This window comes from Ranitomeya imitator, chromosome 6, assembly GCF_032444005.1.
Source record: "Ranitomeya imitator isolate aRanImi1 chromosome 6, aRanImi1.pri, whole genome shotgun sequence".
Classification (NCBI taxonomy): Eukaryota; Metazoa; Chordata; class Amphibia; order Anura; family Dendrobatidae; genus Ranitomeya; species Ranitomeya imitator.
The window spans coordinates 574,566,988-574,593,683 of record NC_091287.1 but is presented as its reverse complement, the minus strand read 5'-3'; the positions used below and the strand labels follow the sequence as shown (position 1 = coordinate 574,593,683).

The 26,696-nt window shown below is 55.3% G+C and overlaps 1 protein-coding gene across 8 annotated transcripts in view; it reads right to left on the bottom strand.

The window, feature by feature from the left end:
* MROH1 (maestro heat like repeat family member 1) overlaps nt 1–26,696 on the bottom strand; it is a 196,109-nt gene that overhangs the window by 18,240 nt on the left and 151,173 nt on the right. For all 8 annotated transcript variants that reach the window (XM_069732170.1, XM_069732167.1, XM_069732165.1 and 5 more), the window contains 6 exons: nt 21,838–22,003; nt 10,877–11,073; nt 9,362–9,499; nt 9,168–9,282; nt 2,872–3,018; nt 2,602–2,790 (listed from right to left, as the gene is read on the bottom strand). In XM_069732170.1, the coding sequence (XP_069588271.1) occupies nt 2,602–2,790; nt 2,872–3,018; nt 9,168–9,282; nt 9,362–9,499; nt 10,877–11,073; nt 21,838–22,003 (952 nt within the window). The remainder of the gene's footprint in view (nt 1–2,601; nt 2,791–2,871; nt 3,019–9,167; nt 9,283–9,361; nt 9,500–10,876; nt 11,074–21,837; nt 22,004–26,696) is intronic.

Here is a 26,696-nt window from a genome sequence, read left to right as displayed (position 1 = left end):
GTTAGCCCAGTTTCTAATAAATATGTTGTAGCCTTCAAGGTTTGTATTCCAAGCATGTGTATCATCTGACCAGGTTTCAGTGATGCCTATGACATCGTATCTCTCCCTTTCTTAGCAGCTCCAATTCCCCTTGTTTGTTGTCCATGCTCTGTTCATTTGTATGTAAACATCTTAGTTTGTGATCGGTTTATTTTTCTCTAATAATTTTATTACTCTGATTTTTTTTGGTTTTGTTCTTCCTTGCCACTTTTAATATCTTTTGATCAAACAAAGGCATAAAAACCATCCACCACGACAAGGTGTAGCCATAGGGACGGTCCTAACCTGACTAGTATCAAGACCTCATCATGTGTCATACGATGTCAATTTGAATAAGGAGCGGGCCCGACAGACACCCGTCCATGGGAAGCAATATAGATGAAATACTAAGTTCAGAAAAAAGGGCCACACGCCTGGTTATACAAAGTACAAGAAATTACAACAAAACCAAAGAAATGAGCCGGACTATAAGCTGGTAAAGTTTTAATACTAAAAGACCGATAAGGACCACCCTTATGGATACTTAATGCAGTGGGACGGTTTTTATGCTTTTTTGATCAACACACTTAACCAAGTCCCAAATGTTATTACATGTACTATTACCATTTACTTGCTGTAGGGAACATGCTCAGTCTTCTAGGCCTGGAATAAACAAGGTGGTGACATATTAGAGCGTTCTTCTTTCTCCATTCTTCAGAACGAGCTCTAGAGCCTGGACACTGGATGGAGAGTGCTGACAACATGTCTCCAGAACTCCTCATAGGTGTCCAGTTGTCAGATCAGGAGATACTTGGCCACAGTCACTTGTTTTTCCCCACAAAGACAGCAGATGTGAGTATTGTATCATTGTCATGTTGGAAAAGTGCCCGACTACTGATACCAGCAACTCACATGTCCCCCCACATAATGACACGGTCCCATGCAGTTTTCTTTGTCCTCTTTACCCTGGTGACCCCATTTTTCTTGGTCTCAGCTCCAGATCAGTGTCCCAGTGTCTCCATATTTCTCAGCCTGACACCCGGCACATTGTTGGCAGGTTTATTGTGCCTGATATTTTAGGGGCATCCTCCGTGGATGCCCACCATGCTACCGTTCCTCTGCAGTGGGCACCGGATTGTGTCCCCGGTTCGGCTTTCTCTTACATGTGGATCTTCTTCCCTTCTCATCTGTTTCAGTGGTGACTTCGTGGTCTCTGGACCTCTCTGTGAGAACTTGTAGCTCCATCTTTCTTCCATTTTCTATCACTTTTGCTCCAGTATCTGACTGATGAGTGAAGCTTCGCTGATCTTCTTGTAGCCGTCATCTTACTTGGTCTTGTGACATTTCTCTTCCATGTGGTGCCATTGCTGACAGTAATGGGGGTTTTCTGTGCTAGGTATCGGGCTCTTATAGTCGCCCGTTTGCTGGACTCCGGTGTACTGAAGAATGACAATGACCTGGGGGAATTCTTGTTACTTAGAATTCTGTGCAACGAGCTCTAGAGCCTGGACACTGGATGGAGAGTGCTGACAACATGTCTCCAGAACTCCTCATAGGTGTCCAGTTGTCAGATCAGGAGATACTTGGCCACAGTCACTTGTTTTTCCCCACAAAGACAGCAGATGTGAGTATTATATCATTGTCATGTTGGAAAAGTGTCCGACTACTGACACCAGCAGCTCACATGTCCCCCCACATAATGACATGGTCCCATGCAGTTTTCTTTGTCCTCTTCACCTTGGTGACCCCATTTTTTTTGGTCTCAGCTCCAGATCACAGAGTCCCAGGGTCTCCATATTTCTCAGCCTGACATTGCGTCCCCGCTTCGGCTTTCTCTTACATGTGGATCTTCTTCCCTTCTCATCTGTTTCAGTGGTGACTTCGTGGTCTCTGGACCTCTCTGTGAGAAGCTGTAGCTCCATCTTTCTTCCATTTTCTATCACTTTTGCTCCAGTATCTGACTGATGAGTGAAGCTTCGCTGATCTTCTTGTAGCCGTCATCTTTCTTGGTCTTGTGACATTTCTCTTCCATGTGGTGCCATTGCTGACAGTAATGGGAGTTTTCTGTGTTAGGTATCAGGCTCTTATAGTCGCCCGCTTGCTGGACTCCGGTGTACTGAAGAATGACAATGACCTGGGGGAATTCTTGTTACTTAGAATTCTGTGGTCTAAACTTTAGCTTTACTCCGAAGACTTTCATTAGGGTGTACTCATTGTTGCAACACTGTCCTGATTGAATATTTTCAGAAAATCACTCATGTTTGCAAAATAGCAAATCCTGTTTACAATCAGTGAATGACATTTGTGGAGTGTTCTGTAGTGCCGTGTCCATGGAGAGTGTGGGTTGTGAGAGGAACGTAAAGGCAGTAGGATGTACTCATTTATGCTGAGCACTATATGTGTGACACTATTACCAGGTGTATTATAGGGCGATCTCTTCTTGATCAAGGTTCTATCCTCTCTATACATCGGGGATAATAGGACAATAATTTTTTCGGCGGTCGATCATTGAAACATCTCGAGTTCTCGGTGGGTCTTGCAGACCCCTAAACAGAGTGACATCTGTAGCTGCCTGTTACTCACGTGGTCAAAGAAGGGTCTGATGCGGATGGCGGTATGAATGAGAAGCGACTGCATGTCAGAGTCCTGCACATGGGGCAGTAGACGAGACAGATTGGACATGGCCTCCTGGGTCACTATATGATCGGGGTCTTCTCGGTCATCCATGGCGTTGATCATAGCGGTCAGCAAGTGAGATCCATGTTTTCGGACCTGTAATGAGGCAGACACAAACAAAGCCTCAGCAAATTTTCAGCTATTTACCGCCCTTACTCCTAACCCCAGGGTCCTGACCTTCTCAGGATATCCGCTTGCGATGTTCCCCAGGCCACGAACAGCGAGCATGCGGACTGTGACATTGCTGTCCTTCAGCCGTCCGGTCATATTCTCCATCAGCGGCTCCAGGAAGATGAGGTCACTGAGGTCACTACTCAGCAGAAGCTAGATACAAGACAGAAAGACATCAGTCATACAGGAGACTGGAAGTGACCCTACAGCCAGACACAGGACAAACAGACGTCATACAGAAGACCGGAAGTGACCCTACAGCCGCACACAGGTTGGATAGACATCATTCATACAGGAGACCGGAAGCGACCCTACAGCCAGACAGGACAAACAGACGTCATACAGAAGACCGGGAGTGACCCTACAGCCGGGCACAGGATGGACAGACAGACATCAGTCAGACATCTGATCAGACATCAGATGGACACAGGAGGGAGAGACTGACATACAGGAGATCATAGGTGACCCTACGGCCGGATGCAATATGGCAGGGACGTATACAGAAGACCCCGTAGTAGGATTACAGAAGACCCCGTAGTATGATGGGTGCCTCGCTCTGTCAGCAGTGTGTAGATGAACCACCGGATACTTGGAAAGGTGTAGGAAACGCACATGATGAAGTCAGTTGTCAGTCACCTATCCTCGGTGACAATATGAAGAAGATCCTGGCAGGGTGGAACCGTTATCGGAGATCTACCTCGGACTTATTTCCTGCACCTCTCCATCTCATGCACGGTGTGTCCATCAGGACTGTGCGGTGATCCATTACCACTGAGCTTCACTGTTCTAGGATACATGGCGTCTCTCCGGCGTATTCTTAGCTCGGGTTTTACATGTCCCTCTTTATCCATTCTGTACATGGTGAGGTGTGAAGCACAAGCAGCAGACCTCCATTCTGCAGCACGTCATCCTCAGGGGGAGGATGGGGGTTGTGGTTGTGTCCTGCACCTCCTGTGTAGTATGGATAGTGTGCAGCGGTGATAGATGGGGCGACGTGCCAGGCCGGCTCACTCCTGCTCCGCAGATCCGCCTCAGCTGCTCGTGTTACAGGAGCGGTGACCGAACCGCCGTCCAGGGAGCACGGAGGAACGGCACATTATGGATTTTTCCATAACCTGGGACGTCCTGCCAGAGCTGCTCAGCGCTGACGCAAGATGTTTGCTATGCTGGAAACTTCCAGACTGCGGTGAGAATGACCGAGGACGGGAACTGCTCCTTCCTCACCGCTGTGCACACGTATGATGGGCAGGGTAGGGAGTGTGTCACAGCACACATCTGGCACCAAGCCGAGGCGCACAGCCGGCATCAGGCACCCACACCGAGCCCAGGCGCACAGCCGGCATCAGGCACCCACACCGAGCCGAGGCGCACAGCCGGCATCAGGCACCCACACCGAGCCCAGGCGCACAGCCGGCACCAGATCCCACACCGAGCCCAGGCGCGCAGCCGGCATCAGGCACCCACACCGAGCCCAGGCGCACAGCCTGCATCAGATCCCGCACCGAGCCCAGGCGCGCAGCCGGCATCAGGCACCCACACCGAGCCCAGGCGCGCAGCCGGCATCAGGCACCCACACCGAGCCCAGGCGCACAGCCGGCATCAGGCACCCACACCGAGCCCAGGCGCACAGCCGGCATCAGGCACCCACACCGAGCCCAGGCGCACAGCCGGCATCAGGCACCCACACCGAGCCCAGGCGCACAGCCGGCATCAGGCACCCACACCGAGCCCAGGCGCACAGCCGGCATCAGGCACCCACACCGAGCCCAGGCGCACAGCCGGCATCAGGCACCCACACCGAGCCCAGGCGCACAGCCGGCATCAGATCCCGCACTGAGCCGAGGCGCGCAGCCGGCATCAGGCACCCACACCGAGCCCAGGCGCACAGCCGGCATCAGGCACCCACACCGAGCCGAGGCGCACAGCCGGCATCAGGCACCCACACCGAGCCCAGGCGCACAGCCGGCATCAGGCACCCACACCGAGCCCAGGCGCACAGCCGGCATCAGGCACCCACACCGAGGCGCACAGCCGGCATCAGGCACCCACACCGAGCCCAGGCGCACAGCCGGCATCAGGCACCCACGCCGAGCCGAGGCGCACAGCCGGCATCAGGCACCCACACCGAGCCCAGGCGCACAGCCGGCATCAGGCACCCACACCGAGCCCAGGCGCACAGCCGGCATCAGGCACCCACACCGAGCCCAGGCGCACAGCCTGCATCAGATCCCGCACCGAGCCCAGGCGCGCAGCCGGCACCAGATCCCGCAGCGAGCCCTGGAGCGCAGCCGGCACCAGATCCCACACCGAGCCCAGGCGCGCAGCCGGCATCAGGCACCCACACCGAGCCCAGGCGCACAGCCGGCATCAGGCACCCACACCGAGCCGAGGCGCACAGCCGGCATCAGGCACCCACACCGAGCCGAGGCGCACAGCCGGCATCAGGCACCCACACCGAGCCGAGGCGCACAGCCGGCATCAGGCACCCACACCGAGCCCAGGCGCACAGCCGGCATCAGGCACCCACACCGAGCCCAGGCGCACAGCCGGCATCAGGCACCCACACCGAGCCGAGGCGCACAGCCGGCATCAGGCACCCACACCGAGCCCAGGCGCACAGCCGGCATCAGGCACCCACACCGAGCCCAGGCGCACAGCCGGCATCAGGCACCCACACCGAGCCGAGGCGCACAGCCGGCATCAGGCACCCACACCGAGCCCAGGCGCACAGCCGGCATCAGGCACCCACACCGAGCCCAGGCGCACAGCCGGCATCAGGCACCCACACCGAGCCCAGGCGCACAGCCGGCATCAGGCACCCACACCGAGCCCAGGCGCACAGCCGGCATCAGGCACCCACACCGAGCCGCACAGCCGGCATCAGGCACCCACACCGAGCCCAGGCGCACAGCCGGCATCAGGCACCCACACCGAGCCGAGGCGCACAGCCGGCATCAGGCACCCACACCGAGCCCAGGCGCACAGCCGGCATCAGGCACCCACACCGAGCCGAGGCGCACAGCCGGCATCAGGCACCCACACCGAGCCCAGGCGCACAGCCTGCATCAGATCCCGCACCGAGCCCAGGCGCGCAGCCGGCACCAGATCCTGCAGCGAGCCCTGGAGCGCAGCCGGCACCAGATCCCACACTGAGCCCAGGCGCGCAGCCGGCATCAGGCACCCACACCGAGCCGCACAGCCGGCATCAGGCACCCACACCGAGCCCAGGAGCGCAGCCGGCACCAGATCCTGCACCGAGCCCAGGCACGCAGCCGGCACCAGATCCCACACCGAACCCAGGCACGCAGCCGGCACCAGATTCCGCACCAAGCCCAGGAGCACAGCCGGCACCAGATCCCGCAGCAAGCCCAGGAGCGCAGCTGGCTTCAGGCACCCACACCAAGCCCAGGAGCGCAGCCGGCACCAGATCCTGCACCGAGCCCAGGCGCACAGCCGGCACCAGATCCCGCACCGAGCCAAGGCGCGCAGCCAGCACCAGATCCTGCACCGAGCCCAGGCGTGCAGCCGGCACCAGACCCCGCACTGAGCCCAGGCGCGCAGCCGGCACCAGATCCCGCACCGAGCCCAGGAGCGCAGCCGGCACCAGATCCCGCACCGAGCCCAGGCGCGCAGCCGGCACCAGATCCCGCACCGAGCCCAGGAGCGCAGCCGGCACCAGATTCCGCACCGAGCCCAGGAGCACAGCCGGCACCAGATCCCGCACCGAGCCCAGGAGCGTAGCTGGCTTCAGGCACCCACACCAAGCCCAGGCGCGCAGCCGGCACCAGATCCCGCACCAAGCCAAGGCGCGCAGCCAGCACCAGATCCTGCACCAAGCCCAGGAGCGCAGCTGGCATCAGGCCCCCACACCAAGCCCAGGAGCGCAGCCGGCACCAGATCCCGCACCGAGCCATGTCGCGCAGCCAGCACCAGATCCTGCACCGAGCCCAGGCGCGCAGCCGGCACCAGATCCCGCAACGAGCCAAGGCGCGCAGCCGGCACCAGATCCCGCACCGAGCCCAGCAGGCACCAGACCCCGCACTGAGCCCAGGTGCGCAGCCTGCACCAGATCCCGCACCGAGCCCAGGAGCGCAGCCGCCACCAGATCCCGCACCGAGCCCAGGAGCGCAGCCAGCACCAGATCCTGCACCGAGCCCAGGCGCGCAGCCGGCACCAGATCCCGCACCGAGCCCAGGAGCGCAGCCAGCACCAGATCCTGCACCGAGCCCAGGCGCGCAGCCGGCACCAGATCCGGCACCAGATCCGGCACCGAGCCCAGCCGGCACCAGATCTCACACCAAGCTCAGACACTGAGCCCAGGCGCGCAGCTGGCACCAGACACTCGTGCCAAGTCCAGACGCGCAGCCGGCATCAGATCCCGCACCGAGCCCAGGCGCACAGCCGGCACCAGATCCCGCACCGAGCCCAGGAGCGCAGCCGGCACCAGATCCTGCACCGAGCCCAGGCGCGCAGCCGGCACCAGATCCCGCACCGAGCCCAGGCGCGCAGCCGGCACCAGATCCCGCACCGAGCCCAGGAGCGCAGCTGGCACCAGATCCCGCACCGAGCCCAGGAGCGCAGCCGGCACCAGATCCCGCACCGAGCCCAGGCGTGCAGCCGGCACCAGATCCCGCACCGAGCCCAGGAGCGCAGCTGGCACCAGATCCTGCACCGAGCCCAGGAGCGCAGCCGGCACCAGATCTCACACCAAGCTCAGACACTGAGCCCAGGCGCGCAGCTGGCACCAGACACCCGTGCCAAGTCCAGACGCGCAGCCAGCATCAGATCCCGCACCGAGCCCAGGCACGCAGCCGGCACCAGATCCCGCACCGAGCCCAGGAGCGCAGCCGGCACCAGATCCCGCACTGAGCCCAGGCGCGCAGCCGGCACCAGATCTCGCACCGAGCCCAGGCGCGCAGCCGGCACCAGATCCCGCACCGAGCCCAGGAGCGCAGCTGGCACCAGATCCTGCACCGAGCCCAGGAGCGCAGCCGGCACCAGATCCCGCACCGAGCCCAGGCGCGCAGCCGGCACCAGATCCCGCACCGAGCCCAGGAGCGCAGCTGGCACCAGATCCTGCACCGAGCCCAGGAGCGCAGCCGGCACCAGATCCCGCACCGAGCCCAGGCGTGCAGCCGGCACCAGATCTCACACCAAGCTCAGACACTGAGCCCAGGCGCGCAGCTGGCATCAGACACCCGTGCCAAGTCCAGACGCGCAGCCGGCATCAGATGCCGCACCGAGCCCAGGAATGCAGCCGGCACCAGACACCCATGCCAAGTCCAGGCGTGCAGCCGGGATCAGGCACCCACACCAAGCCCAGGAGCGCAGCCGGCACCAGATCCCGCACCGAGCCATGTCGCGCAGCCAGCACCAGATCCTGCACCGAGCCCAGGCGCGCAGCCGGCACCAGATCCCGCACCGAGCCCAGGAGCGCAGCAGGCACCAGACCCCGCACTGAGCCTAGGTGCGCAGCCGGCACCAGATCCCGCACCGAGCCCAGGAGCGCAGCCGGCACCAGATCCCGCACCGAGCCCAGGCGTGCAGCCGGCACCAGATCTCACACCAAGCTCAGACACTGAGCCCAGGCGCGCAGCTGGCACCAGACACCCGTGCCAAGTCCACACGCGCAGCCGGCATCAGATGCCGCACCGAGCCCAGGAATGCAGCCGGCACCAGATGCCGCAGAGCCCAGGAATGCAGCCGGCACCAGACACCCATGCCAAGTCCAGGCGTGCAGCCGGGATCAGGCAGCCGCACCGAGCCCAGGCACGCAGCCGGCACCAGATGCCGCAGAGCCCAGGAACACAGCTGACACCAGACAACTGCACAGAGCACAGGCGAGCAGCTGGCACTCACACAAAGCAAGCCAACATCAGACACCAGCACTGAGCCCAGGAGTGCAACCGGCACCAGACACCTGCACCGAGCCGAAGCCCGCAGCTGGCACAAAACACCAGCACTGAACCCAGGCGTGTAGCTGGCACAAAACACCAGCACTGAGCCCAGGGTCGCGTCTGGCACCAGACAACCATGCTGAGCCCAGACACGCAGTTGGCACCCAGACAACGAACAACCTCACTAGACACCTGCACAGAACCCAAACACCCACACTGAGATCAGGTGTGCAGCCCGACCAGAGCCCATATGCGCAGCAGGCACCAAACACAAGCCCAGAGCTCAGACGCGCAGCCAGCACCCGCACAAAGCACAGCCAGCATCACAAAAAATACAAAAATATTGGGGGGATATACAGAGCAAGGATGGGGGGTACACATGGGCCAGGGCAATGTTCTCCTGACCTGGGCGAGGAAGGCGGTGGTGGTGACCCGCTGGTTGTCATACACGCTGCTCTGGATCGCCTGCAGTCTCTTTATGATGTCTGGGAGCTTGGGTCCGGCATACCGCACCATGGCACTGCGAGAAGAGAGGAGACGTGACGCGTGGCAGGACAAGAGAAGATCGGGGCGCACAACATTTGGCTGCGGACTCTTACCTGCTCAGTGACGATACTCCAATATGATGAGTGTCCTCCCTTTTCATATTCTCCCAGCCTCCATCAGCTGCCACATTCAGCGCCACCTCCTCGCTGCCTCCCTGGACCAGCATGAAGTGCAGAGCCTCCGCGGCAGAGCTGGAGAGAGAGGACAGAGTCAGAGCCTGGCGCGGGGCTGAGCGGGCAGAAGAAAGGGGCAGAGAATGAGAGGAGACGGGCATGGGGGGCAGCACACTGGAGAAAGGGGCCCAGAATCAGAGGAGACGGGCATGGGGGGCAGCACACCGGAGAAAGGGGCAGAGAATCAGAGGAGACGGGCATGGGGGGCAGCGTACTGGAGAAAGGGGCAGAGAATCAGAGGAGGCGGACATGGGGGGCAGCGTACTGGAGAAAGGGGCAGAGAATCAGAGGAGACGGGCATGGGGGGCAGCGTACTGGAGAAAGGGGCAGAGAATCTGAGGAGACGGGCATGGGGGGCAGCGCACCGGAGAAAGGGGCAGAGAATCTGAGGAGGCGGACATGGGGGGCAGCGTACTGGAGAAAGGGGCCCAGAATCAGAGGAGACGGGCATGGGGGGCAGCGCACCGGAGAAAGGGCCAGAGAATCAGAGGAGACGGGCATAAGGGGCAGTGCACCGGAGAAAGGGGCAGAGAATCAGAGGAGACGGGCATGGGGGGCAGCACACCGGAGAAAGGGGCAGAGAATCAGAGGAGACAGGGTAGGGACGGCTGGAGGACGGGGCAGGGTAGGGACGGCTGGAGGACGGGGCAGGGTAGGGACGGCTGGAGGACGGGGCAGGGTAGGGACGGCTGGAGGACGGGGCAGGGTAGGGACGGCTGGAGGACGGGGCAGGGTAGGGACGGCTGGAAGACGGGGCAGGGTAGGGACGGCTGGAGGACGGGGCAGGGTAGGGACGGCTGGAGGACGGGGCAGGGTAGGGACGGCTGGAGGACGGGGCAGGGTAGGGACGGCTGGAGGACGGGGCAGGGTAGGGACGGCTGGAGGACGGGGCAGGGTAGGGACGGCTGGAGGACGGGGCAGGGTAGGGACGGCTGGAGGACGGGGCAGGGTAGGGACGGCTGGAGGACGGGGCAGGGTAGGGACGGCTGGAGGACGGGGCAGGGTAGGGACGGCTGGAGGACGGGGCAGGGTAGGGACGGCTGGAGGACGGGGCAGGGTAGGGACGGCTGGAGGACGGGGCAGGGTAGGGACGGCTGGAGGACGGGGCAGGGTAGGGACGGCTGGAGGACGGGGCAGGGTAGGGACGGCTGGAGGACGGGGCAGGGTAGGGACGGCTGGAGGACGGGGCAGGGTAGGGACGGCTGGAGGACGGGGCAGGGTAGGGACGGCTGGAGGACGGGGCAGGGTAGGGACGGCTGGAGGACGGGGCAGGGTAGGGACAGCTGGAGGACGGGGCAGGGCAAATCGGAGGATATACTCTGGGGAAACATCTCAAATGCATTTATTCCTCAGCAGTGACAGCTGACATTAACCCCTCGGTGGCTCACACATTACCTGCAAGGGTCCAGGCTGCGGCTGCTCTGGTTCTGGCTGTTCTTCCGCTCTTTGGTGGGTCCGAGGTTCTTGGGGGGCTGCACACCGACCATAGAGCTGATCCGCAGGAGGAGCACCACAAACAGCTGTGAATAAAGCTCCTGTACAGCAGGGGATGACTGCGGCTGAGACAGCACCTCGCGGAGGGCACAAGTGGCCTGCAAGAGAGAGGAAGTATGAGACGCCAGAGACACAACCCCAGACACCGCCGGACCCCCAACTACACACTCAGATTTCCTACAGCCCCCGAGAGTAGAAACTGAGGGTGACAAAGCAAAGGGATCAGGTCATCATCGGAGACCCCGAAAGAGGAGAAGAGGAGCCGAACTAACCAACAGCGATCACAATTCACCAGGACTCACAACTGCCTGGAAGACCCTCCACTCATCAGCACTTATTAACCCCCTACATCCTCCACACCAGAGCCACAGACAGAAACAGCAGAGACGAGACCCCACAAACACTCAGAAATAGCCTGTATGATACCCCAGAGCTGCACTCACTATTCTGCTGGTGCAGTCACTGTGTACATACATTACTGATCCTGAGTTACATCCTGTATTATACTCCAGAGCTGCACTCACTATTCTGCTGGTGCAGTCACTGTGTACATACATTACATTACTGATCCTGAGTTACCTCCTGAATTATACCCCAGAGCTGCACTCACTATTCTGCTGGTGCAGTCACTGTATACATACATTACATTACTGATCCTGAGTTACATCCTGTATTATACCCCAGAGCTGCACTCACTATTCTGCTGGTGCAGTCACTGTGTACATACATTACATTACTGATCCTGAGTTACATCCTGTATTATACTCCAGAGCTGCACTCACTATTCTGCTGGTGCAGTCACTGTGTACATACATTACATTACTGATCCTGAGTTACATCCTGTATTATACCCCAGAGCTGCACTCACTATTCTGCTGGTGCAGTCACTGTGTACATACATTACATTACTGATCCTGAGTTACCTCCTGTATTATACCCCAGAGCTGCACTCACTATTCTGCTGGTGCAGTCACTGTATACATACATTACATTACTGATCCTGAGTTACATCCTGTTATACCCCAGAGCTGCACTCACTATTCTGCTGGTGCAGTCACTGTGTACATACATTACATTACTGATCCTGAGTTACATCCTGTATTATACCCCAGAGCTGCACTCACTATTCTGCTGGTGCAGTCACTGTGTACATTCATTACATTACTGATCCTGAGTTACCTCCTGTATTATACCCCAAAGCTGCACTCACTATTCTGCTGGTGCAGTTACTGCGTACATACATTACTGATCCTGAGTTACCTCCTGTATTACACCCCAGAGCTGCACTCACTATTCTGCTGGTGCAGTCACTGTGTACATACATTACTGATCCTGAGTTACATCCTGTATTATACCCCAGAGCTGCACTCACTATTCTGCTGGTGCAGTCACTATGTACATACATTACTGATCCTGAGTTACCTCCTGTATTATACCCCAGAGCTGCACTCACTATTCTGCAGGTGCAGTCACTGTGTACATACATTACTGATCCTGAGTTACATCATGTATTATCCCCCAGAGCTGCACTCACTATTCTGCTGGTGCAGTCACTGTGTGCATACATTACTGATCCTGAGTTACATCCTGCATTATACTCCAGAGCTGCACTCACTATTTTGCTGGTGCAGTCACTGTGTACATACATTACATTACTGATCCTGAGTTACCTCCTGTATTATACCCCAGAGCTGCACTCACTATTTTGCTGGTGCAGTCACTGTGTACATACATTGCATTACTGATCCTGAGTTACATCCTGTATTATACCCCAGAGCTGCACTCACTATTCTGCTGGTGCAGTCACTGTGTACATACATTACATTACTGATCCTGAGTTACCTCCTGTATTATACTCCAGAGCTGCGCTCACTATTCTGCTGGTGCAGTCACTGTGTACATACATTACATTACTGATCCTGAGTTACCTCCTGTATTATACCCCAGAGCTGCACTCACTATTTTGCTGGTGCAATAACTGTGTACATACATTACTGATCCTGAGTTACCTCCTGCATTATACCCCAGAGCTGCACTCACCATTCTGCTGGTGCAGTCACTGTGTACATACATTACTGATCCTGAGTTACCTCCTGTATTATACCCCAGAGCTGCACTCACAATTCTGCTGGTGCAGTCACTGTGTACATACATTACTGATTCTGAGTTACCTCCTGTATTATACTCCAGAGCTGCACTCACTATTCTGCTGGTGCAGTCACTGTGTACATACATTACATTACTGATCCTGAGTTACCTCCTGTATTATACTCCAGAGCTGCACTCACTATTCTGCTGGTGCAGTCACTGTGTACATACATTACATTACTGATCCTGAGTTACATCCTGTATTATACCCCAGAGCTGCACTCACTATTCTGCTGCTGCAGTCACTGTGTACATACATTACTGATCCTGAGTTACATCCTGTATTATACCCCAGAGCTGCTCTCACTATTCTGCTGGTGCAGTCACTGTGTGCATACATTACATTACTGATCCTGAGTTACATCCTGTATTATACTTCAGAGCTGCACTCACTATTCTGCTGGTGCAGTCACTGTGTACATACATTACTGATCCTGAGTTACCTCCTGTATTATACCCCAGAGCTGCACTCACAATTCTGCTGGTGCAGTCACTGTGTACATACATTACATTACTGATCCTGAGTTACCTCCTGTATTATACTCCAGAGCTGCACTCACTATTCTGCTGGTGCAGTCACTGTGTATGTACATTACATTACTGATCCTGAGTTACATCATGTATTATACCCCAGAGCTGCTCTCACTATTCTGCTGGTGCAGTCACTGTGTACATACATTACATTACTGATCCTGAGTTACATCCTGTATTATACTCCAGAGCTGCACTCACTATTCTGCTGGTGCAGTCACTGTGTACATACATTACATTACTGTTCCTGAGTTACATCATGTATTATACCCCAGAGCTGCTCTCGCTATTCTGCTGCTGCAGTCACTGTGTACATACATTACTGATCCTGAGTTACATCCTGTATTATACACCAGAGCTGCACTCACTATTCTGCTGGTGCAGTCACTGTGTACATACATTACATTACTGATTCTGAGTTACCTCCTGTATTATACTCCAGAGCTGCACTCACTATTCTGCTGGTGCAGTCACTGTGTACATACATTACATTACTGATCCTGAGTTACATCCTGTATTATACCCCAGAGCTGCACTCACTATTCTGCTGGTGCAGTCACTGTGTACATTACATTACTGATCCTGAGTTACATCCTGTATTATACTCCAGAGCTGCACTCACTATTCTGCTGGTGCAGTCACTGTGTACATACATTACATTACTGATCCTGAGTTACATCCTGTATTATACCACTCATTATTCTGCTGGTGCAGTCACTGTGTACATACATTACATTACTGATCCTGAGTTACCTCCTGTATTATACTCCAGAGCTGCACTCACTATTCTGCTGGTGCAGTCACTGTGTACACACATTACATTACTGATCCTGAGAAGGTACGGATGAATGACCTCGGGGAGACCAAAACATCCAACACCGCAGAGACACCATCACGTGTTTCTCAACGCAGTGATCCAGAACACTGCCCCCATCCCTCATGGGAAATATGCAAATGCATGTAAAGTAAGCTGCGGAGACACCATCACGTGTTTCTCAATGCAAGCAATGAATAGCCAGGCCTTTCTGCGGGAAGGAACAACCACGGGAAGGGCAGCATCCAATAAACAATCAATAAAGGAAAACATCCAATAAAGGAAAACCACCTATGCCAAGCATGGTATCCATCCACAGACAGCTGTTTCGGGGTTACATACATTACTTTACTGATCCTGAGTTACATCCTGTATTATACCCCAGAGCTGCACTCACTATTCTGCTGGTGCAGTCACTGTGTACATACATTACATTACTGATCCTGAGTTACCTCCTGTATTATACCCCAGAGCTGCACTCACTATTTTGCTGGTGCAGTCACTGTGTACATTACATTACTGATCCTGAGTTACATCCTGTATTATACTCCAGAGCTGCACTCACTATTCTGCTGGTGCAGTCACTGTGTACATACATTACTGATCCTGAGTTACCTCCTGTATTATACCCCAGAGCTGCACTCACTATTCTGCTGGTGCAGTCACTGTGTACATACATTACTGATCCTGAGTTACATCCTGTATTATACCCCAGAGCTGCACTCACTATTCTGCTGGTGGAGTCACTGTGTATGTACATTACTGATCCTGAGTTACCTCCTGTATTATCCCCCAGAGCTGCACTCACTATTCTGCTGGTGCAGTCACTGTGTACATACATTACTGATCCTGAGTTACATCCTGTATTATACCCCAGAGCTGCACTCACTATTCTGCTGGTGGAGTCACTGTGTATGTACATTACTGATCCTGAGTTACATCCTGTATTATACTCCAGAGCTGCACTCACTATTCTGCTGGTGCAGTCACTGTGTACATACATTACATTACTGATCCTGAGTTACCTCCTGCATTATACCCCAGAGCTGCACTCACTATTCTGCTGGTGCAGTCACTGTGTAGTACATACATTACATTACTGACCCGGAGTTGCATCCTGTATTATACCTCAGAGCTGCACTCACTATTCTGCTGGTGCAGTCACTGAGTATATACATTACTGATCCAGAGTTATATCCTGTATTGAACTCCAGTGCTGCACTCACTATTCTGCTGGCGCAGTCACTGTGTACATACATTACATTACTGACCCGGAGTTACATCCTGTATTATACCCCAGAGTTGAACTCCCTATTCTGCTGATGCAGTCACTGTGTACATACATTACAATTCAGCATCAGTAATGTAATGTATGTACACAGTGACTGCACCAGCAGAATAGTGAGTGCAGCTCTGGAGTATAATACAAAATGTAACTCAAGATTAGTAATGTAATGCATGTACACAGTGACTGCACCAGCAGAATAGTGAGTGTAGCTCTGGAGTATAATACAGAGTGTAACTCAAGATTAGTAATGTACGGTAATTTATGTACACAGTGACTGCACGAGCAGAGCGAGCAGGGCCCCATTACTGATCCTGAGTTACATCCTGTATTATACCCCAGAGCTGCACTCACTATTCTGCTGGTGGAGTCACTGTGTATGTACATTACTGATCCTGAGTTACCTCCTGTATTATCCCCCAGAGCTGCACTCACTATTCTGCTGGTGCAGTCACTGTGTACATACATTACTGATCCTGAGTTACATCCTGTATTATACCCCAGAGCTGCACTCACTATTCTGCTGGTGGAGTCACTGTGTATGTACATTACTGATCCTGAGTTACATCCTGTATTATACTCCAGAGCTGCACTCACTATTCTGCTGGTGCAGTCACTGTGTACATACATTACATTACTGATCCTGAGTTACCTCCTGCATTATACCCCAGAGCTGCACTCACTATTCTGCTGGTGCAGTCACTGTGTAGTACATACATTACATTACTGACCCGGAGTTGCATCCTGTATTATACCTCAGAGCTGCACTCACTATTCTGCTGGTGCAGTCACTGAGTATATACATTACTGATCCAGAGTTATATCCTGTATTGAACTCCAGTGCTGCACTCACTATTCTGCTGGCGCAGTCACTGTGTACATACATTACATTACTGACCCGGAGTTACATCCTGTATTATACCCCAGAGTTGAACTCCCTATTCTGCTGATGCAGTCACTGTGTACATACATTACAATTCAGCATCAGTAATGTAATGTATGTACACAGTGACTGCACCAGCAGAATAGTGAGTGCAGCTCTGGAGTATAATACAAAATGTAACTCAAGATTAGTAATGTAATGTATGTACACAGTGACTGCACCAGCAGAATAGTGAGTGTAGCTCTGGAGTATAATACAGAGTGTAACTCAAGATTAGTAATGTACGGTAATTTATGTACACAGTGACTGCACGAGCAGAGCGAGCAGGGGCCCAGACTGCTGGCAGTTCTGGTGCACAGGCCAGTGACAGTGGGACAGAAGGAGAGATTGGAGGGAGTGTGAAGTGTCGGGGGAGGGGGAGGCCTGAACACCTGGACAGCGGAGGTGTGTATGTAGCCAAGGATTAACTGGAAAAGAGGAGAATAAACCATCCAGACCATTTCCAGACTCCCTGCGCTCCCTCCCCGGCCAGGAGGAAATGAAGATGTGTTACAGCTGCGCGTCTGGAATGAAGCTCCTGTTCAGGATGGACGGCCAGAGAGCAGAGCAGAGAGCACAGCAAAGCAGAGCGAAGAGAACAGAGGGAAGAGAAGACAGCAGAGAGAAGAGAGCAAAGCAGAGAGCAGAGAGGAGAGCAGAGAAGAGAAGAGAGAAAAGAGAGCAGAGAGAAGAGCAGAGGAGAGAGAAGAGCAGAGGAGAGAGAAGAGCAGAGAGCAGAGGAAAGAGCAGAGGAGAGAGAAGAGAAGAGCATAGAGAAGAGCAGACCAGAGAAAGAAGAGAAGAGCGGAGAGCAGAGCAGAGACTAGAGCAGAAAGAAGAGAAGAGTGAAGGACAGAAAGAGCAGAGAGCAGAGCAGCGAGCACAGCAGAGAGCAGAGCAGCGAGCACAGCAGAGAGCAGAGCAGAGAGCAGAGCAGCGAGCACAGCAGAGAGCAGAGCAGCGAGCACAGCAGAGAGCAGAGCAGTGAGCACAGCAGAGAGAAGAGCAGCGAGCACAGCAGAGAGAAGAGTAGAGCAGAGAACAAAGCAGAACAGCAGAAAGAAGAGCAGAGGACAGAACAAAGCAGAGAGAGAAGAACATAGAGAAGAGCAGAGCGGCAGGACAGCGTCAGTAAGAGCACAAGTAATATGGAAACACACAGTGCTGTCTCAAATCAAAGAGAAGCATCAAACACAAACAGTCACCCACCCCGCACACTGTATACATCCTATACCCCGACCCTCCTCCTGACAACCTCTGTGTACAGTGTGAAAACTGCTTTAGGGGGTTGTCACCCGCCCCAAACACTGTGTACATCCTATATACCCCATCCCATGGGTCGAATGGGAGTCCCAAAGATACGTTTGGGAAAGCCAGAATTTTGACCAACCGGTCGCCTGGCTCCATGGAGATGTTCGGAGAAGCCAGGCGGTGACCATCTCGTCAACTGGCCTGGTAACTCAATGGACTGACATCTTCCAACCATATCATCCCACTACTCAGACAACACAGTGTGAGGGTAACACAATGTGGAAATACTATATCGAACCACCAACAGATAACATCACGAAGAACAGTCCCAGCAAATACCCCAGATGGTGCACGTTACAGAGTCCCACCCTTCGGCTGACTCGTCGGGATAATGGCAGATGTTACGTCTGAGCTTCCAGGGCCGATTAACCCACCTGTGGCACGCACAGAGAGGAGTTAACGACAAGCTTAAGAAGATGACAGTCCACAGAGGTACAAGGGCCAGGTGACCGGAGGGTCACAACCAGGCATTTCTGGACATATCTATGGAGCCAGGTGACCGGCGGGTCCAAATCCTGACTATCCCAAATGTGTTCACGGTTCAGAGATGGTCAATAGAGATTTTTGTTCTTCCAGCCAGGGCCACGTTCTCCTAAGCTGGCATCCTGTAGAATGTCAAATCTGTGATCCTGTTGATGGTGCCATGGTGCCTTAGCTTTGGTTCTGTAGAATCTTTTGGCAGGAGGACAGAGATCGTTTTTATACCCACATCGTTTCAGGTCGTCATCCACAGGTCAGGGGTAGGTGGGATGAGATTAGCTCTCAATGTTTCAGTATTTAATCAATTTGAATAATTTATCCTTCACTGTTTTGCAGGTCAACAAGCTACATGGACTTAGACCAGTGGTCCCCAACTCCAGGCCTCGAGGGCCGCCAACAGTGCCGGTTTTCAGGGTTTCCTTAGTATTGCACAGGGGTTGGAATCATCACCTGTGCAGATGATCACATTACCACCGATGCAATACTAAAGAAATCCTGAAAACCTGCACTGTTGGCGGCCCTCGAGGCCTGGAGTTGGGGACCCGACTTAGACAATGGGTAATCAACATATTAGCAAACATCAATTACTCAATGACGGTCGTGCATCACTGTTCTCCAAAGACAGCAACACAATAAACTGTAGGAGCTGGCATAAGTGGTAAACAGCAGCCACTGAACAATTCACAAACAACAATTCATGAGTCAACGTTAAGACTCATTAACAATAGTCTATGTGTCCTGGCTTACTGAAAATATATGTCTGGTATAATTAAGATTAATGGCTGTGTTGCCACAGAAGGTTGTCACGGGAAGGAGGCTGGTCAAGGTATATAGGATGTATGCAGTGAGCAGGGTGGGTGACAACCCCCTATAGCAGATATCACACTGTAGTGCTAGAAGTGCTAGAATGTACCATGACACAGACACACGCTGCTGATTCAACCCTTTTTTTCTCTGCCTGTTAACAAGGCTGGAATTCTAAAGCCATCCCTCCCTCCCCGATGCTATATGGTGTAATGTGAGCCCAGTGTGCTAGCAACCCTCACTTTGAATCACTGAAGTTTTATGGCTTTTAGCTGCAGCAGACAAGCATTCCTACCCTACTCATTCCCCCTCCCAACTAGTACTGGTTGAAACTGGTATATAGAAACCATGAGCTTCTATTGTTCTGTTAAAGTTATATATAGTGGCACTGATCCGGGCTAGAGATATAAGAATTATATATTCCGGATGTCCATCGATAGATCTATCACTCACTGAAACCGCAAGCAGCTAAATGCAACGAGTGCAAAGTGCGGGTTCCTACGTAAGCAGTTCAGGTAATTACTCTGTATTTACACTTAAAAGAATCCCCATGATTTGGGGCACATTCTGATCATCGTGTCTTTCGTATGCGAGACTCATACGGCGAGCTAGGCATAAAAATTGTTTTCATAATTCTAAGTAAAGGGGAGGTTTCAGCCTCTAAGTGAGGTCACCACGGGGGAGGGCTTTGGTTTTAGGCTAGGAATAACTGTGTGAAGCAGGAGTTTTCAGCGTCTTTTTTGTCCGGGGTCTAGCTGCTGTACAGATATGTGATATGCATCTAGATGCAGCCCCTCACTCAGCACACAGTCAGCCATGATGATGCAATCACATAACAACCTGTAAGTGTTCTTTTCAATTTTAGTCCTTTTTTTTAATTGTAATTGTATTGTACATATGATTTGTCTTCTTTACAATATCTTTTTATACCTCTGTAAACACTGCCTACCTTTTTTGGAGTAAAATATAAAACTACTAGCTTGTCTCTCCATGCTCTATAACGAACTGTCGCATCCTCTGAGGTGAATTACGCTACCGATTTGGGTTGAATCCGGATGCATTAATACTTGGACAATTGGAGCTAATGGCAGCGGAATTTGTCCTGTGCAATTGGGAGTCTTTGCAGCGACCGGCGGCGTTGATAATTATTGTTCCCGCCTGAGTGGGAGTAGTTATATCGCCCTCACTGCAGTGTGCCCATTAGCCAGTACATAGCAGGCAGCCGTTCTGGCGACTAATTACCTTAGGTGCAGTACCCTGACTGACCTGACGGTAACGGGGGTTCAAGAGAGCTGCAAGTTCCAAACCGGAACTGGGAAGTGGGATATAGATAAATCCCCTTCAGAAAGAACCAGGGGCAACCAAACAACCCCGGTTCATGACAAATTGGTGTGAGTGGTGGGGGATGATAAAGGTATCTTCCTCGTGAACCGTGACATGGTGGGATCCCGGTGGGATTCGTGACATATTGTTGGCAGCGCAGTGGGATTTATGACAAGGAGGGTCAGGGTATATAGGATGTATACAGTGTGCAGGGCGGGTGACAACCCCTATATCTGATATCACACTGAACAGAGGTTGTCAGGAGGGTCGGGGTATAAAGGATGTATACGGTGCGCGGAACGGGTAACAACCTCCTATAAGAGATATCACACTGTACACACAGGTTGTCAGGATGGTCGGGGTATATAGGATGTATACAGTGTGCGGGGCGGTTGACAACCCCCTACAGGAGATATCACACTGTACACAGAGATTGTCAGGAGGAGGGTCGGGGTATATAGGATGTACACAGTGTGCGGGGCAGGTGACAACCCCCTATAGGAGATATCACACTGTACACAGAGGTTGTCAGGAGGAGGGTCGGGGTATATAGGATGTATACAGTGTGCGGGGCGGGTGACAACCCCCTACAGGAGATATCACACTGTACACAGAGGTTGTCAGGAGGAGGGTCGGGGTATATAGGATGTATACAGTGTGCGGGGCAGGTGACAACCCCCTATAGGAGATATCACACTGTACACAGAGGTTGTCAGGAGGAGGGTCGGGGTATATAGGATGTATACAGTGTGCGGGGCGGGTGACAACCCCCTATAGGAGATATCACACTGTACACAGAGGTTGTCAGGAGGAGGGTCGGAGTATATAGGATGTATACAGTGTGCGGGGCGGGTGACAACCCCCTATAGAAGATATCACACTGTACACAGAGGTTGTCAGGAGGAGGGTCGGAGTATATAGGATGTATACAGTGTGCGGGGGGGGGGGGGGGGGGGGCAACCCCCTATAGTAGATATTACACTGTACACAGAGGTTGTCCAGAGGAGGGTCGGGGTATATAGGATGTATACAGTGTGCGGGGCGGGTGACAACCCCCTATAGGAGATATCACACTGTACACAGAGGTTGTCAGGAGGAGGGTCGGGGTATACAGGATGTATACAGTGTGCTGGGCGGGTGACAACCCCCTATAGGAGATATCACACTGTACACAGGTTGTCGGGGTCAGTAGCCATTCGTTTCGCTGTCCGCGGGGTCACATGTTCGGGCAGGGCTGTACTCACCGCGAGCGGCATGAGGGTGGCCACACGGCTGGAGGTGGAGCTCAGGAGCGACGTCTTGCACTCTTTGTAGGGGACGTCACCTGTTATTTTTTCCACAAGAATATTCAGAACCTGAGACGCGAGCGGAGGATCCGAAGACAGCGCCCACCACAGGCTGCACACCTCACTGCAAGAGACCGCCGCAGAAGAGTGGGGGCATTAGTGCTAGAAAATCACAGCGGTAGGGGTTGAGGAAGGAAGGACGGGGGACAGGAGGGGCCCAGAGAGGAAGGATGGGAGGACAGGAAGGGCCCAGAGAGGAAGGAAGGGAGGACAGGAAGGGCCCAGAGAGGAAGGAAGGGAGGACAGGAGGGGCCCAGAGAAGAAGGAAGGAAGGACAGGTAGTTCCCAGAGAGGAAGGAAGGGAGGACAGGTAGTGCCCAGAGAGGAAGGAAGGGAGGACAGGTAGTGGCCAGAGAGGAAGGAAGGGAGGACAGGTAGTGCCCAGAGAGGAAGGAAGGGAGGACTTGAAGGGCCCAGAGAGGAAGGAAGGAAGGACAGGAAGGGCCCAGAGAGGAAGGAAGGAAGGACAGGAAGGGCCCAGAGAGGAAGGAAGGAAGGGGGGACAGGAGGGGCACAGATAGGAAGGATAGAAGGGAGGACAGGAAGGGCCCAGAGAGGACGGAAGGAAGGACAGGAAGGGCCGAGAGAAGAAGGAATGAAGGGGGGACAGGAGGGGCACAGATAGGAAGGATAGAAGGGAGGACAGGAAGGGTCCAAAGAGGAAGGAAGGAAGGACAGGAAGGTCCCAGAGAGGAAGGAAGGGAGGACAGGAAGGGCCCAGAGAGGAAGGAAGGAAGGACAGGTAGTGCCCAGAGAGGAAGGAAGGGAGGACAGGAAGGGCCCAGAGAGGAAGGAAGGACAGGAAGGGCTGAGAGAAGAAGGAAGGAAGGGGGGACAGGAGGGACCCAGAAAGGAAGGAAGGAAGGAGGGGCACAGATAGGAAGGATAGAAGGGAGGACAGGAAGGGTCCAGAGAGGAAGGAAGGAAGGACAGGAAGGGTCCAGAGAGGAAGGAAGGGAGGACAGGAAGGGCCCAGAGAGGAAGGAAGGGAGAACAGGTAGTGCCCAGAGAGGAAGTAAGGGAGGACAGGAAGGGCCCAGAGAGGAAGGAAGGGAGGACAGGTAGTGCCCAGAGAGGAAGGAAGGGAGGACAGGTAGTGCCCAGAGAGGAAGGAAGGGAGGACAGGAAGGGCCCAGAGAAGAAGGAAGGAAGGGCCCAGAGAGGAAGGAAGGGAGGACAGGTAGGGCCCAGAGAGGAAGGAAGGGCGGACAGGAGGGGCACAGATAGGAAGGATAGAAGGGAGGACAGGAAGGGCCCAGAGAGGAAGGAAGGGCGGACAGGAAGGGCCCAGAGAAGAAGGAAGGAAGGGGGGACAGGAGGGGCACAGATAGGAAGGATAGAAGGGAGGACCGGAAGGGCCCAGAGAGGAAGGAAGGAAGGGCCCAGAGAGGAAGGAAGGGAGGACAGGAAGGGCCCAGAGAGGAAGGAAGGGAGGACAGGAAGGGCCCAGAGAAGAAGGAAGGAAGGAAGGAAGGAAGGAAGGGGGGACAGGAGGGGCACAGATAGGAAGGATAGAAGGGAGGACAGGAAGGGCCCAGAGAGGAAGGAAGGAAGGACAGGAAGGGCCGAGAGAAGAAGGAAGGAAGGGGGGACAGGAGGGACCCAGAAAGGAAGGAAGGAGGACAGGAGGGGCACAGATAGGAAGGATAGAAGGGAGGACAGGAAGGGTTCAGAGAGGAAGGAAGGAAGGACAGGAAGGTCCCAGAGAGGAAGGAAGGGAGGACAGGAAGGGTCCAAAGAGGATGGAAGGAAGGGGGGACCAGAGGGGCCAAGAGAGGAAGGAAGTGGGGACAGGAGGGGCCCAGAGAGGAAGGAAGGAAGGGGGGGGGGACAGGAGGGGCCCAGAGAGGAAGGAAGGGGGGGACAGGTGGGGTCCAGAGAGGAAGGAAGGGGGTACAGGAGGGGTCCAGAGAGGAAGGAAGGAAGGGAGGACAGGAAGGGCCCAGAGAGGAAGGAAGGGGGGACCAGAGGGGCCAAGAGAGGAAGGAAGGGGGGACAGGAGAGGCCCAGAGAGGAAGGAAGGAAACGAAGGGCCCAGGGAGGAAGGAAGGAAGGGGGGACAGGAGGGACCCAGAGAGGAAGGAAGGGAGGACAGGAGGGGCACAGGTAGGAAGGATAGAAGGGAGGGGCTAAGAGAGGAAGGAAGGGGGGACAGGAGAGGCCCAGAGGGGAAGGAAGGAAGGAAGGAAGGAAGGAAGGAAGGAAAGGAAGGGCCCAGGGAGGAAGGGGAGACAGGAGGGGTCCAGAGAGGAAGGAAGGGGGGACGGAAGGGGCCCAGAGAGGAAGGAAGGGGGGACGGAAGGGGCCCAGAGAGGAAGGAAGGGGGGGACATGAGGGGCACAGAGAGGAAGGAAAGAAGGACAGGAGGGGTCCAGAGAGGAAGGAAGGAAGGAAAGGAAGAGCCCAGGGAGGAAGGGGGGACAGGAGGGGTCCAGAGAGGAAGGAAGGGGGGACGGAAGGGGCCCAGAGAGGAAGGAAGGAAAGGGGGACAGGAGGGGCACAGAGAGGAAGGAAGGGCAGACGGGAGGGGCCTAGAGAGGAACAAAGGGGGAACGGGAGGGTCCCAGAGAGGAAGGAAGGAAGGGGGGACAGGAGGGGCCCAGAGAGGAAGGAAGGAAGGATGGGGAGAAAGGAGGGGTCCAGAGAGGAAGGAAGGAAGGGAGGACAGGAAGGGCCCAGAGAGGAAGGAAGGGGGGACCAGAGGGGCCAAGAGAGGAAGGAAGGGGGGACAGGAGAGGCCCAGAGAGGAAGGAAGGAAACAAAGGGCCCAGGGAGGAAGGAAGGAAGGGGGGAAAGGAGGGACCCAGAGAGGAAGGAAGGGAGGACAGGAGGGGCACAGGTAGGAAGGATAGAAGGGAGGGGCTAAGAGAGGAAGGAAGGAAGGAAGGAAGGAAGGAAGGAAAGGAAGGGCCCAGGGAGGAAGGGGGGACAGGAGGGGTCCAGAGAGGAAGGAAGGGGGGACGGAAGGGGCCCAGAGAGGAAGGAAGGGGGGACGGAAGGGGCCCAGAGAGGAAGGAAGGGGGGACAGGAGGGGCACAGAGAGGAAGGAAGGAAAGGGGGACAGGAGGGGCACAGAGAGGAAGGAAGGGCAGACGGGAGGGGCCTAGAGAGGAACAAAGGGGGAACGGGAGGGTCCCAGAGAGGAAGGAAGGGGGGATGGGGAGACAGGAGGGGTCCAGAGAGGAAGTAAGGAAGGGGGGACAGGAGGGGCCCAGAGAGGAAGAAAGGGGGGACGGGAGGGGTCCAGAGACGAAGGAAGGGGGGACGGGAGGTGCCCAGAGAGGAAGGAAGGGAGGACAGGAAGGGCTCAGAGAGGAAGGAAGGGCCCAAAGAGGAAGGAAGGAAGGGGGGGCAGGAGGGGTCCAGTGAGGAAGGAAGGGGGGGCAGGAGGGGTCCAGAGAGGAAGGAAGGGGGGGGGCAGGAGGGGTCCAGAGAGGAAGGAAGGGAGGGACAGGTGGGGTCCAGAGAGGAAGGAAGGTGGGGACAGGAGGGGTCCAGAGAGGAAGGAAGGGGGGGACAGGAGGGGTCCAGAGAGGAAGGAAGGGGGGGCAGGAGGGGTCCAGAGAGGAAGGAAGGGAGGACAGGAAGGGCCCAGAGAGGAAGGAAGGAAGGGGGGACCAGAGGGGCCAAGAGAGGAAGGAAGGGGGGACAGGAGAGGCCCAGAGAGGAAGGAAGGAGGGAAGGAAGGAAGGAAGGAAGGAAGGAAAGGAAGGGAGGAAGGGGGAACAGGAGGGACCCAGAGAGGAAGGAAGGGAGGACAGGAAGGGCCCAGAGAGGAAGGAAGGAAGGGGGGACCAGAGGGGCCAAGAGAGGAAGGAAGGGGGGACAGGAGAGGCCCAGAGAGGAAGGAAGGAAGGAAGGAAGGAAGGAAGGAAGGAAGGAAGGAAGGAAGGAAGGAAGGAAGGAAGGAAGGAAGGAAGGAAAGGAAGGGCCTAGGAAGGAAGGGGGGACAGGAGGGGTCCAGAGAGGAAGGAAGGGGGGACGGAAAGAAAGGGCCCAGGGAGGAAGGGGGGACAGGAGGGGCACAGAGAGGAAGGAAGGAAGGGGGGACAGGAGGGGTCCAGAGAGGAAGGAAGGAAGGAAGGAAAGAAAGAAAGAAAGAAAGGGCCCAGGGAGGAAGGGGGGACAGGAGGGGCACAGAGAGGAAGGGGGGACAGAAGGGGTCCAGAGAGGAAGGAAGGAAGGAAAGGAAGGGCCCAGGCAGGAAGGGGGGGCAGGAGGGGCCCAGAGAGGAAGGAAGGGGGGACAGGAGGGGCACAGAGAGGAAAGAAGGAAGGAAGGGGGGACAGGAGGGGCCCAGAGAGGAAGGAAGGGCAGACGGGAGGGGCCTAGAGAGGAAGAAAGGGGGAACGGGAGGGTCCCAGAGAGGAAGGAAGGAAGGAAGGAAGGAAGGAAAGGAAGGGCCCAGGGAGGAAGGGGGGACAGGAGGGGTCCAGAGAGGAAGGAAGGGGGGACGGAAGGGGCCCAGAGAGGAAGGAAGGGGGGGGACGGAAGGGGCCCAGAGAGGAAGGAAGGGGGGGGACAGGAGGGGCACAGAGAGGAAGGAAGGGGGGACAGGAGAGGCCCAGAGAGGAAGGAAGGGGGGGGACAGGAGGGGCACAGAGAGGAAGGAAGGGGGGACAGGAGGGGTCCAGAGAGGAAGGAAGGAAGGAAGGAAGGAAAGGAAAGGAAGGGCCCAGGGAGGAAGGGGGGACAGGAGAGGCCCAGAGAGGAAGGAAGGAAAGGAAGGGCCCAGGGAGGAAGGGGGGACAGGAGGG